Source organism: Arvicanthis niloticus, chromosome 4 (genome assembly GCF_011762505.2).
Source record: "Arvicanthis niloticus isolate mArvNil1 chromosome 4, mArvNil1.pat.X, whole genome shotgun sequence".
Taxonomy (NCBI): Eukaryota; Metazoa; Chordata; class Mammalia; order Rodentia; family Muridae; genus Arvicanthis; species Arvicanthis niloticus.
In genome coordinates, this window is record NC_047661.1 from 34,866,948 (window position 1) to 34,881,495 (window position 14,548).

The window sequence follows — 14,548 nt, forward strand, 5'->3', positions numbered from 1 at the left end:
TTGATACAGCCTGCCTAATTCTCTGTAGGCTAGGGTTGCAAGACTTAGCAAAGAAAAACACAGGATATCCAATTATGACTAAATTCAGTTAGCCATACATATATGACCTGTATGTGTGTTAACATATGAACAACCCACATAATGTTCGGGAAGATGTTGCTTATCTGAAGTTCAAGCCTAATCAGCTTTCCTGCAGGGGGGTGCATGTACATGCACAGGTTTCTGTATGCATTCGTGCACATGGAGGCCAGAAGTCCACACTGGGTGCCTTCATCCATCTCCACCTTACTTGTGTTTGTGTATCTGTGTGTGCACATCGTTCACACATGGAGGTCTGAACACAACCTCAGCTATTGGTCCCTGTTTTCACTTTGTTTGACAGGGTTTTTTTTTTTTTTTTTTTTTTTTTTTTGGTCTGGGTATCCTAAGTCTCTGATTCGAATTTCACCTCGGAAACAGAATTAGTCACACCATACTGTGCCAGCTTTAGGTGAGAGCTGAAGATTCAAATTCAGGGTCTCAAGCTTACATGCTAACACCTTACCCACTGACCCAGATCTCCAGCCTCCAACCTCCTCATTTCCTGAGACGGGGTCCCCCACTGAACCTAGAACTAACAGATGCAACAAGGTCCACTTTATCTCTGCTATCTCCCCAGGAGACTGTACTGTTTGTTCTAAGAGTGAAAGCTGCAAGGCAGCAGTATTTTCCTCGAAAAAGGTTTAGACACTTGTCGCTGCCCTCTGTAAATCTAACTTTTATTTCCCAGATATAATTGTAGTCTCCAAGGCTTACTGTCTCTATCTGAGCCTAGTCCTGGAAGCTTCTAGCCTCCATATAATCTAATCTAGCCACAAAATGTTTTCAGCCTCTGAGACTACCTCCTGAATAAGCTCACCCTTTCTAGTTCTTTTTGAACTCTGGCTGGCTGGTTCAACTCAGCTCTTCTGGCTCAAACTCCTCTCCAAGCTGACTGATTCAATCTGGCTTCTCTCAGTTTCTTTCTGAATTGCTCTGCCTGGCCTCATACTAACTTTAGAAATCTAATCTAATCTCCTGACTCCTTCTCTTTGCCTGGCTCATCCTGTGTCTAGCTTGGTCTTTCTGCAACCTGCCTCTGTAAAACTCTCCTAGTAAAGCTGCCTCCTCCTGTTTCTCTGCACTGCCCCCAAGTAGCTTTCCTTTCCTCTCTTCTGAGAGTTGGGTATATTCCTGTCTATCCTACTGTTAAATCTTTCTCTGATTCGTCACTCTGTCACTCAATTAGAATTCACTTTCAACATGGGTGCTTCCTTCTACAAATTAACTTTACCTTCATTTGCGATTAAAAGTGTGTACTAAGAGCTGAGCCACACAACTAGAAACAGCTTTTTCAATAAATAACACAATCTCAGAGTTCACAGTGTGATCAAATATCCTGTAACATCCTTCAAATTAGAAGCCCACAAAGACAAACATTTTTAAAAGCCTATCGGCATTACCACTGAACTTGGTGTAGAAAACATGACATTAAATAGTACACAAGAAGCGCTTACAGTTTCCCGTATTTTCTTTCCGGTGTTAAGTAGGAGTACCTTCACGCCTTAGCAAACTGAAACATGAATCAGACATGGCAGTGCAACATGATCCTAGCACTCACTACACTTGTGAAACGGGCTGGCCTGGAACTGGCCTTGTAAAACAGGGTGGCCTCACACTCAGAGATGCTCCTGCCTCCACCTTCCTAGTGCTGAACGTGAAGAATGAAACACCAAACTCGGCAGTGCATAACAATTTTGTTTTCATATTTGCTTCTAATGGTCTTCATGAAGGTAATATGCTTGTTATAGTATATAATTCCTGGACTTTCATAAACATGTATCTTTGTAACAACAGCCAACAGAGTGTTCAAACAACTTCCCTTGTCCCTCAACAACAGTCCACCCCGCTCACACACAGATCCAGGCAACCATCAACCCACCCCTCCAAATTACCTCTCTCTCTGTTTCTCTGTCTCTCTCTCTCTGTCTCTCTCTCTCTCTCTCTCTCTCTCTCTCTCTCTCTGTCTCTCACACACACACACACACACACACACACACACACACACACACGTGGTCAGAGGACAACTTGAGGGAGCTGATTCTCATCTCCCTTTGTGGGTCCAAGAGACTGAGGTCAGCAAGCACCTTTACCTGCTGAGCCACCTCACTAATCTATGCCTTTTCTATAATTTTACGTGAAAATCTACACACTGTGGGGAGGGGTTGTTAACTTTTGTTTTCATGTATTTTGCCTGTATGTACATCTGTGCACTACCAGTGTGCCTTGTGGAATTAGAAATGGTTGTGAGCCATCGCATGGGTGCTGGGAATTGAACCTGATCTTCTGAAAGACCTCTGAGCCATCTCTCCAGCCGCTATACTGGGGTGTGTGTGTGTGGGTGTGTGTGTGTGTGGGTGTGTGTGTGGGGGGTGTGGGTGTGTGAGATTAATTTTGTGTTGATGTTTACACACAAGCATGAGAATCAGAGTTTGTGTCCCCAGCATCCACGTGGTAACTCTAGTGTTCAGGAGGCAGATGGGATCCTGAGACCAGCTAGCTAGCTAGTCTAGCTGAACTGACAAACTCTATACTCACATGAAAGACCCTGCCTCAATATGTAAAGTGGGGGTCTGCCAAATAAGACAAATAATGATCTACAATTAAATCTAAGTTGTCAAATTCTTTTTTTAAACTGGTTCTTATGGCATTCCCATTAGAAATGTCTGAGCACCCAACTGTCCATCCTCCCCAAAACGGACACCACACTACAGTTAGCCCCAGTGTGTCAGGATCTTTGACCACTTAATGTGCATTTCTTTTCTTCTTTTTAAAGGTTTATTTATTCGTTTATTTTACGTGTATGAGTACTCTCTGTCTTCAGACACACCAGAAGAGGCAATCAGATCCCATTACAGATGATTGTGGGTCACCATGTGTTGCTAGGAATTGAACTCAACCTCTCGAAGAGGAGTCAAGTGCTCTTAACAGCTGAGCCACTTCTCCAGCCCTAATTTGCATTTCCTCAGTGGTAAAAAATGTTGCACCAAGCCAGGCAGTGGTGGCGCACGCCTTTAGTCCCAGCACTTGGGAGGCAGAGGCAGGCAGATTTCTGAGTTCCAGGCCAGCCTGGTCTACAGAGTGAGTTCCAGGACAGCCAGGGCTACACAGAGAAACCCTGTCTCTAAAAAAAAAAAAAAAAAAACAGAAACAAAACAAAAAACAATAAAAATGTTGCACCATTTATTTTTTGTTGTATTTTTTTTGTTTATTGGGCCAGTCGTACAATTATTCAAATTATCTGTTTTTATTTCTTATGTGTGCATCATACAATTATTCAAATTATCTTTTTTTTTTTATTTATTTCTTATGTGTGCACACACACATAGAGCAGGGTCGTTCCCAGAATCTGGAGCTCATGTTCTCTCAGCTAGTCTGGAAGCCGACAGGCAGCAGTTAGCCTCTCTCCTCACCTCCCTATGTGCTAGGCGTGTTAAGTGGGTGCTGGGATCTGAATACCAGTCCTCAGGATTGTACAGCAAGCCTTCCAAGCCACTGGGCCATCTCCCCAGGCCCTGTTCTTCCTATTTTAAAAGGTCACCTTCGTCTTGCTGTTCTTATATTTTCTGAAGATGTCTGAGGCTTCACTCAGGTTGACGTGTATCCTCTGTGGGTTCAAGTGATGGAAGATGGACTCCGTGGCAGAGGAGTCAACTGAAATGCTGTCATATCATTAAAAGTGCCACTCTTGAAAAGCAGTGTGACAGTGATAGAATTGTAAGTGATGAGCCTTGCCTGGCCTGGCCACAGAGTGTTCCTGTCTTGCCAGGTTCCTTGATTATGACACCACCCATCCTGATGCCTTCATCAGAGCTGAAGCTGGTCCTGTGTACTTGAGCCTCCAGAACTGTGAGACAAACCAACTCTTCAGTTTATAAAGTGTGCAGGCTCAGATATCTCACCGCAGTCACTGGGAATGGATAGCACAGGCTTTTGTCGATATATGTATTGTAGTTTTCTTTTTTTTTAATTTATTTCTTAATTTTGGTTTTTGTTATTTTTATTGTTGATTTTTCAAGACAAGGTCTCTCTACACAGCCCTGGGCTGTCCCTAGAACTCAAGAGATGCACCTGCCTCTGTCTCCCGAGGGTTGGGATTCAAGGAATATGCCACCACTGCCCAGCTGCCTTTAAACTCTTTGATGCAACTATTGGAACAGCAGTTGGTTTTGGTTTGTTGAGACAACCTCACTATGTGACCCAGAACTAATGATCCTCTTGCCTTGGCTTCCCAAGGCAAGCATCAGCTATACATGTTTGTTTCTATTGTTTTCACACATATTTGTTTTTTATTTATTGTGTACATGTGGCACATTTAATATCAAAAAACTAGGTTTAATTAGCCAGGCAGTGGTACACACCTTTAATCCCAGAACTCTGGAAGCAGAGACATGTAGATCTTTGAGTTCAAGGCCACCCTAATCTACATAGCTCAAGGCCAGCCAACCAGAGATATGCAAAGAGATTCTGTCTCAAACAAACAAAATGTATATATCTAAGCACATTAGGAAATCTATATCACATGTTAAGTGTTTACAATAAGCTTTACTCTTCAAAAAAAAAAAAATTTGTATTCACCACACACTAACCATTTCTCCAGGTCTCTTCATTTTACATAAAACCAAGTTTCCAAATGGAATCATTAATTTCTGCCTTAAAAATTACTTGTAATATTTTTATAGTGCATGCATATTTGTGACAAAATTTCTCAGCCTTTGTCTCAGGTGGAAAACTCACTTTAAAATTTTTAGTTATTATGACTCTGTGTGTATGCATGTGTGTGTGCACACCTGCTCATGACACAATCTGCAAGAGTTGGTCCTTTCTTTCTACTTTACGGGTTCCAGGAACTAAACATCATCGGGTTTGGGAGCCAACCACCAAGCTACTAGATATGTAACAGGATATAAACAGGAGTTTTACCCTGTCAGCATTTTTTTTTTTTTTTTTTTTTGAAGATTTGACTTTATGTGTACGTGGGTTTTGCCTGCATGTTTGCAGGTGTGTGCCTGGTATCCTGAGATGCCATCCTGGGGTGGCACTGGATCCTGTAGAACTGTAGTTACAGACAGTTGTGAGCCACCACACAGGTGCTAGGACCCATATCCAGGTCATCTTAAAGGCCCTGAGGATCTCTCCAGCACTTTGAAGGTACTCTTGTCCTCTGATCTGTAAGGTTTCAATTCACGTATTGCACACTTGTCTTCGATTTACCTGAAATTCACCTTTGGCTACTCTTAAGACTTTTCCTCTGGGCTGGTGAGATGGCTCAGTGGTTAAGAGCACTGACTGCTCTTCCGGAGGTCATGAGTTCAAATCCCAGTAACCACATGGTGGCTCACAACCATCTGTAGTGAGATCTGATACCCTCTTATGGGGTGTCTGAAGACAGCAGTGTACTTACATATAAATAAATAAATAGTTTTTTTTTAAAAAAAAAAAAAAAAAAAAAAGACTTTTCCTCTGAATTTGGCTTTGAGCAATTTTATTACGATGTTCTTGCTACCTACCTTCTGGTTTATCTTACATAATATTTAGAATTATTGCACCTATAGGTTTATTTATCAAATTTACAAAATATATGGTTGTTATTTCTTTACATCTTTTTTTCTGTTGCTCTCTGCTCTACTCATTCTGAGAGCTAGGCAGGAAGCCAGGGTGTGCGCTCACCTTCACCCAGCACTCAGCATGGACACAAGAGGATGGTGCTCTCAAGGCGGCCCTGCACTCTACAGAGAAACGCCATCTCAGAAAGGAGATGGTCAGCAATGGTACAACCTGCTAGGGTAGGCATAAAGCAAGCTAGGCCGGCACGGCGGGACAAACTGTGCTCTCTGCCCTTCTTGCTTCCTTCCTTTCCTCTGTGCTTGTTAAGATTCTCCCTCCCACTGCTGTCTGCAGATTCTGATGCCTTACTTCTAAAGTAACTACACCATCATTTAACAAACTCTTTGGGTGGTACACATTTCAGTGCTGTATGTTTCATAAAGTTTACATAGATTTTCCATTAATAGATGATACATTTCACTTTCTTGTCTTAAGAGTATTATAGTGAACAGGTACGTATGGATCAAGTTTTTCAGGTAGAGAGCAGAGAACAACACCAGGAATCTTGCCCAGGGTCTTGTACAGGCTAGACACCTACACCCCTACCCCCTGAACCAATTTTTAAGGTTAAAGTCCAACTATCCTTAATTCTAGAGCTGATTTAGCCCTACTATGTAAGATGGGTTTTGTTTTGTTTTGTTTTCAAATAAGATCTATTTATGTGTTTATTTATTTGAGTGCTCAATCTGCTTGTACACGCCAGAAGAAGTCATTAGATCCCATTACAGATGGTTGTGAGCCACCACATCGTTGCTGGGAATTGAACTCAGGATCTCTGGAAGAGCAGCCAATGTTCTTAAACACTGAGCCATTTTTCCAGCCCCCTTATGACTTTTTTTTTAAAAATGAATGTCCTGAACTTTCCACAAGTACCCTTCCACCTGTCTGACTCGGATGCAAGTGTCTCCCAGCAGAACAGTCTGTGCCTTTCTAGCCAGCCTTTGCTTGGCTTCATGGAGTCTGGTAAGCCTCAACTGCTGGGAGTTCCAGCCAGACACAATGGAACCCCAGCAATATGTGCAGCTCTTTTCTGGGAAGGGGGCTTCCCTGCGATTTGGATACTGTATCCCTCATAAGAGCTCTTGTGAGCCTTGGCTAGTTTTGTTCCCTTGATTCCAGCTACTTCCCTGGAGCTCTCTCCAGGCAGCACACCAATGCAGGACGCCCCTTGTTATCATGCGCTCTGTCTGTTTTCCTGTTTGTTTACACTGGCAGTGTAAAGCTGGTCTCCATTATTCCACCACAGTCTTAAGTGGAAAAACTCCCAATCTGTTTCTCTGGAAGCGGATGTCATCTAGAAACTTCTATTCCAAGTTTTTTAAGAATGACTTAACCACACACTAAACATAACTTGTAGCCCAAGTGTAAATTCGCTCACCATGAGCAAACTATCAGCACGGCATCAGTGAGTACAGACCCGGGATGAGAGGATGCAGATGGCTCTCCCTCCCTGCACTCCCGGCATCCTAAAGAAAGAAGCCAACTGCAGGTAACTAATTCCTTTTGTCCCATAGAATTTACTGTCTTTCTATTCCTGCTCTCAACACTATAGAATGCAAAGTAAATGGCGCTCATCCTCCTTACAAATCCTCTGATTTAAATTTCTAAAGTTCAGCTGCTCAGGACTGAATAGTTGGCTCTGTGATTAAGAGCACTTGTTGCTCCTGCAAAGAACCCTGGTTCAATTCCCAGCACCAACATGACAGCTCACAATTGTCTAGTATCTGCATACACACAATAGACAGACAGACAGACAGACAGACAGACAGACAAAAGATTCGTACACCAGATTCATAAAAACCAGATGCTGGAACTGAGGGTGTGGCTCAGTTCCCAAGCATACAGAAAACCCTGAGTTCTATGCCCAGCTCCACACGAGTAGTGGTACACACCTTTATCCCAGCATGCAGAAGTAGAGGTAAGAATCGGGAAGTTAACATCATTCTTGGCTACACAATGAGATCAAGGCCAGACTGATCTACATAAAAACCTGTCTCAAAAAACAAAAGCTAGCATAGGTTCTCAAAAAACAAAAGCTAGCGTAGCGGATTCCAGTATGTGCATACAAATAGCTGTCTAGCCTATACTTTTTAAATTTACATTTATTTAGTTATATGGGGAAACCAGAAGACAGCTCACCAGGTACACATATGGCACACACACATGCAGGCAAGACACTCATGCACATAAAATGTATTCATAAAGCTTTAATGAGGAAGCTTCTCTACCATATTAATAATTTCCTTAATTCTGAACTCTTCCCTCCTATTTGGTGACTGATCTTAAGTACATCAGATCTTATTACATCATTCTATTTGTCTTCAAAATGGTTTTTGTTTTTTTTGTTTGTTTGTTTGTTTGGTTGGTTGGTTGGTTGGTTTGGTTTGGTTGTTGTTTTTTGAGATAGGGTTTCTCTGTGTAGCCCTGGCTGTCCAGGAACTCACTCTGTAGACCAGGCTGGCCTCGAAATAAGAAATCCGCCTGCATCTGCCTCCCAAGTGCTGGGATTAAATGCGTGCGCCACCACCGCCCGGCCTTTTGAAACATCCTAATCTTGTTCAATGTATTAATTTTATAATCAAGAAAAACATGATTTTTCTTTCTTAAAACAGATTTATTTTATGTATGTAAGCACACTGTTGCTCCCTTCAGACCCACCAGAAAAGGGCATCAGATCCCATTACAGATGGTTGTGAGCCACTATGTGGTTGCTGGAAATTGAACTCAGGACCTCTGGAAAAGCAGTCAGTGCTCTTAACCATTGAGCCATCTCTCTAGCTCTGAAAACATTATTTGTAAAGTATCTAATGCTCTACCTTTTGTATGTTTATAATCAGTCTGTGTTGTGGTATGTGTGTGAGGTCAGAGGACCACTGGATGGAGATAGTTCTCTCTTCCGTGCTTTTTTTTTTTTTAAACTGCATGGGTCTTTGCCTGCATGAGTGTCTGGGCACCACATGCAAGCCTGGTGCCACAGGTCAGGGGAGGGCATTGGGTGCCTGGAATTAGAGTTACAGATGGTTGTAAGCTGCCACATGGGTACTAGAAACCAAACCTGGGTCCTCTGCAAGTGCAAGTGCTTTTAACTGGTGAGCCAGCCCTGGCACTACGTTTTAAATCGTACCTTTTTCCTCTGACTCAGGGACCATGATTATAAAGGTCCTTGGCACCTGCCATTCTCAATTGTAGATATTCCCTTATACTGGAAGCACATTACAGGACAACAGCTCACAGGCAAACTCCATCTCTGCATTCTCTTCAGATTACCCTTAGGACATCAAGTATTTCCAACACTAGTGGCTCTTTTCTCTTCCTGGAATTTTTCCCAGTTAGGTATGTCTGTGACCATTTCTCTCTAATAACCCTAAACTGTCACCTCTTCAGAGAACCCTTAATATCAATTAACCACTGTCTCCACCCATCTCTGCCCCAAAACACTTTTAACTGCTCCGTGAAGTACTTTAACCTCAGTGCCTATAAAGTACTTGATCCATATTAAGTAGCTGACATCTGTTAAAAGGACAAACGAAGGGATTGGGACTGGAACAAGAAGTTGTCCCCACACTGGTGCCACAGCACTGTAAATATCTACTGAGCCCGCTGCCTTCTTCCGACCTCCTTCCATAGAGAACAACTCTCCTCTTACACTACATGAATCAATAACTTTCATTGATCTAAAAATGTTTCCCTTCATGATAAGTTCTGACCACGAATCCTTGTGATTCCATGTAAAAGAGGAGAAATTAAAGAAGGCTTCCAGAAATAAATCTTAATAATCCCCTTTTCCTCCATACCATATAATCAATCAAATGTAAATATACTCTGTAAATATACTGTTCATGGCAGCTCTCTTCACATAATAAAACACCAACACTACAAACCTATAGAGCACAGGAAATATACAGAAAGGGAATCTTTTTTTTTTTTTTTTTTTTTTTTTGGTTTTTCCAGAAAGGGTTTCTCTGTGTAACCCTGGCTGTTCTGGAACTCACTCTGTAGACCAGGCTGGCCTTGAACTCAGAAATATGCCTGCCTCTGCCTCCCAAGTGCTAGGATTAAAGTCGTGCACCACCACTGCCAGGCCAGAAAGGGAATCTTAAAGAAAGAAGTTGCCCTGAGAAGCATGTTCTTCTATTGTGGTTGCTTCTTTCAATGGACTCTGCACCCATTTTAGAAGCAGTCTTTAATTACAAAGGAACATGGAGGAGTCTGACAAATGAAAAGTACATCCCGTAAGTCTGCCACAGCAGATCTGGGTCTCAGAGACTGAAAAGACACCAAGCAAGCAAGGAAAACCATCCGGACCCCAGAACTCAACACTGAGTCGTCCCTGTCCTTGGACATGCCACTGTGCCATTACCCCGACACCAACTCCAGCGACAGCTTTCGCAAAGAGACTTCCAAGGTGTCTCTAAGCAAACATCTGCACGTAGCACGTGACAATTCTCAGTCTCTAAGGAGTGGGGGCCAGAAACCCGGACCAGAAAACCTCTTTTCTTCTTTTCCTACCTCTTACTCTTACTCTTCAGTGCTTTCTTTCTATAACAAGAAAATGACCAAATACGCTAAAGATTCAAAAAAATCCTACCTGCGTAAAATTTCAAAACTTCATTTTCTAATTATACAAATAACTGCACATATTAAATTAAATATGACAGATCAATCCTGAATTAGACATAACAGAGTAACAAAAAAATTAAAATTACAAAGAAAGCAAACATAAGCTTCTATGTCTTTAAGACAACTGCAATTTAGGTATTCACATACAATGAATCTCTCATTCTCCATAATCTAAGAAAATGAATACCCTCAGAAACTTAAGTTGTATCTAAGCTAATGTGCCCTCGCCCCCCCCCCAGCCTGCTCCTCCTCCTCACTCACTAACACACACCTCACATCACTCAATGGAACACTTTTCTCGCCATCTCTAAGTTACATGCAAATACACCCATGACCGTTACACGTTTATGCACAGTACATGTCTACTCTCGAATGCCTGTTTCCCTCATTATTTCAAGATCGACTCCTGTGTTGATTTCTATTAGCAAAACAGAGAGAAGATATATTAAATGCCTAACCTCTTGACTCTCGACTCCATTGCTGGAAAGCTCCAGAACAGAAGCTCCACTGTCAACCACTGCCGATGCCATTGCGTGTCCCCGAGGAAGTTCCAATGCTATGGATCAATGTAACTAAGGCTCACAGGTGACGGCCACGGTTATGGGTTTCATTTTCATGTTTCAACTCAACAGACATCCAGAAGTCCAGTCTTCTAAAGATGATTAACCAGAGGGTCTAAAAAGTGAGAAAATGAGGAATTGTTAAAGATATATAGGAACGCTATAATGCATTTTAGTGTTTAATAGTTTAATTAAACAAGATATCAGCTTTTACATGTGTCAAAAGACAGTAAATAACATTCTACTTAAGAACTGAATATTCAAATGCATTAACTTATTGAATAATATTTTACCAAGCTATTGTATACAGTGACTGTTATAGAAGGCATTATGTCAAAACTTCCTTGGGCTTTAGAGATTGATCAGCAGGTAAGAGCACTGACTGCTCTTCCACAGGACCCAGTATCAGTTCCCAGCACCCACATGGCAGCTCACAACTGTCTGTAACTCAATTTCCAAGGGATCCAGCGCCTTCTTCTGGTCTACACACCAGGTACACGCGGTGCACAGACATACATGCAGGCAAAGCACCCATACGCATATTTAATGTTATAACTTCTTTCTTTTATGGAGCTGCAATATTATACCTAATATTATACCTGGAATATTTTCATGGATTTTTTTAAAAATCTGGGCTGGAGAGTGTTGGCTCAGTGGTTAAGAGTACTGAGCTCAGCAGGGCAGTGGTGGCACAATGCTTTTGATCCCAACAACTGGGAGACAGAGGCAAGTGGATCTCTATATGATCAAGGCCAGCCTGGTCTACAGAGCAAGTTCCAGGACATCCAAGGCTACACAAAGAGACCCTGTCTTGAAAAAACAAAATCCCAGACAGTTTTGTGAGCACCATGTGGGTTCTGGGAATTGAACCCAGATCCACTGGAAGAGCAATCAGTGCTTTTAACCATTGAGTCATCTCTCCAGCCCCATAATCTAATACTTTTAAGTCTCCTCCTGCATATTTTAAAAAACAATTTGTTTGTTATTTAATGTGTGTGTATGTGTGTGTGCCTGAGTATATATATAGGTACCATATATGTGCAAATACATGCAGAGGCCAGAAGAGGGAGATACCCTGGACCTGGAGGATAAGCAGTTGCCAGCTGTGGGCAGTGGGTGCTAGGAACCAAACCCAGGTCCTCTGAAAGAACAGCAAGCGCTCTGAGCCACTGGACTATATTTCCAGCCCCTTCTTTTACATCTTAGACAGAAAGTTAAACAGAAGTGTTTATGACTCCGGAAAATTGAGGAAAAGCCCACAATCCCAGCACATCAAAGCTCCCTGCTACTGTAAGTATTCTAAAATCTAAATCATATATATATATATTTTTATATATATATATGTATAAAAACAGAAATAAATTTTACTTACAGTTTGAATGTTAAGTAGTCTAAGCATCCTTCACTGTTTTCACAAGTCCCAAGAGCTAAACTCTAAACCAGCAACTCTCTGGAACTACTAATGGAAAGGAAAGAAGAAAGTATTAACACAACTCTATTAAAAAAAAATTTTTGCTCTAATTAGATATGACTCAGACAGTAAATACTTAATCAAATAAATCATTTCCAAAGGTTGATGGCACACGCTTACACAAATGTAGAATCATTATTTCTAGATGCCCAAGGAATCAAAAACTTTACATACGAAGTAATTTTAAGTTACCACCAAATGATAGTTATTAAGGAAGGTCAGGTCCAGCATGCAGACTGAAGGTCAGATCCAGCACACATTCTAAGCCCCATATTATGGAGTACATTACAATCAGCGAACAGGCTGTTTTATTTTTATGTTTAAAAAGCAGGAGAAGATGCTTCCCCTGGAAATAGTCACAGGAGGTCGTGAGGAACTACGTGTGTGCCAGAGTCAAAGAGGAGGTAATGCCCCTAGCCCCTACCTGCTGAGTTAGCTCTGCAGCCCCAACCAAAAGGGTCACAAGTGGTAGCAATCTAACTCCTTGTGCTGGCTAGTTGTTGGGTTTCTTTTTTTTTTTTTTAAATCCTTTAAAAACTTGATTTTTAATGTAGAAGTGCTCTGTCTGCATGTACAAAAGCCAGAAGAGGACGAGATCCTTTTTTTTAATAGATGGCTGTGAGCCACCATGTGATTGCTGGAAACTGAACTCAGGACCTCTGGAAGAGCAGCCAGTGCTCTTGACCACTGAGCCATCTCACCATCCTGTGCTAGCTAGTTTTATGTCAACTTGACAAAAGCTACAGTCACTGTAGATGAATTGCCTCGATAAGATCTAGGCAGGTTTTTTAGGGTATTTTCTTAATTAGTGATTGACAGGGGAGGACAGCCCCTTGTGGGTGGGGCTATCCTTGGGCAGGTGATGGGAGTTCTATAAGAAAGCAGGCTGAGCAAGCCATGGGAAGCAAGCCAGCAAAGCAGGACTCCTCCAGGCTTCTGTGTCAGCTCCTACCTCCAGGCTCCTGCTCTGTTTCAATTCCTGACTTCCTTCATGATGAACAGCAATATGGAAATGAACAACAAACAAACCCATCCCTCCACAGCTTGTTTTTTGGTCATGGTGTTTTATCACAGCAATAGAAACCCAAACTAAGACACTCCCCTTCAGGAGTATAAGGTCTGAAAAAAATAAAACTACGGTTGGGCGGGCTGACACACACCTTTAACCTAAAATCCAAGAGCCAGAGAGAGGTAGATCTGAGTTTCAGATCAGCCAGGACTATGTATCTCAGACAGACAGACAGACATTGAGCTAAGGGTGGATATGGTGGCACATGCCTATAATCCCAGCATCCAGGAGTGGCCTATTCTAAACAGCTCAGACCCTGTCTCAAAAGCAGTTAAAAAAAAAAAATCAATAGTCAATGAGCCTCATGTAAATTGAACTCAAAGAGAACCACATGGTAGCACATAATATAGTGATACTTAAAAAAAACTACAGACAGGGGCTGGAGAGATGAGGTTCTGAGTTCAATTCCCAGCAACCACATGGTGGCTCACAACCATCTGTAATGAGATCCGATGCCCTCTTCTGGTGTGTCTGAAGACAGCGACCCTGTACTCACGGACATAAAATATATAGATATAGATATAGATATAGATATAGATATAGATATAGATATAGATAGATAGATAGATAGATAGATATAGATATAGATAGATATATATAGATATATAAATAAATGTGCCGGGCGGTGGTGGCGCACGCCTTTAATCCCAACACTTGAGAGGCAGAGGCAGGTAGATTTCTGAGTTCGAGGCCAGCCTGGTCTACAGAGTGAGTTCCAGGATGGCCAGGGCTACACAAAGAAAAACCCTGTCTCAAAAAAACAAAGAAAAAGAAAAAAGAAAAACCAAAAACCTACAGACAGAAAAACCTACAGACAGGGCAGGAAAGATGGCCTCGATTCTGAATGCACTCACTGCTCCTGTATAGGACCAAGATTTAGTTTCCAACACCTACATGGTGAGTCACAAGAATCAACGCCATCTTCTGGCCTTAGCAGGCATTACACATAGGATACTGCTGCAGCATATACATAGAGGCAAACACTGAGACATTGACATTTTAAAATAATAAATCTTCTTTTAAAATCAAAGACAAAGAAACTTAGAAACAAGAGAAAAACGATCTGATTGTCACACGAGCAATTCTCAACAGGATCACCGGGAAACCCTGCGTCAGCAGCATCTGCTGGTCAGAAGACTGGCA

The 14,548-nt window shown here is 41.9% G+C and overlaps 1 protein-coding gene across 5 annotated transcripts in view; it reads right to left on the bottom strand.

The window, feature by feature from the left end:
• Elf2 (E74 like ETS transcription factor 2) overlaps positions 1-14,548 on the bottom strand; it is an 85,375-nt gene that overhangs the window by 58,910 nt on the left and 11,917 nt on the right. For all 5 annotated transcript variants that reach the window (XM_034500111.2, XM_034500109.2, XM_034500116.2 and 2 more), the window contains exons 2-3: positions 12,238-12,324; positions 10,764-10,980 (exon numbers count right to left, since the gene is read on the bottom strand). In XM_034500111.2, the coding sequence (XP_034356002.1) occupies positions 10,764-10,835 (72 nt within the window). In that variant the 5' untranslated portion in view covers positions 10,836-10,980; positions 12,238-12,324. The remainder of the gene's footprint in view (positions 1-10,763; positions 10,981-12,237; positions 12,325-14,548) is intronic.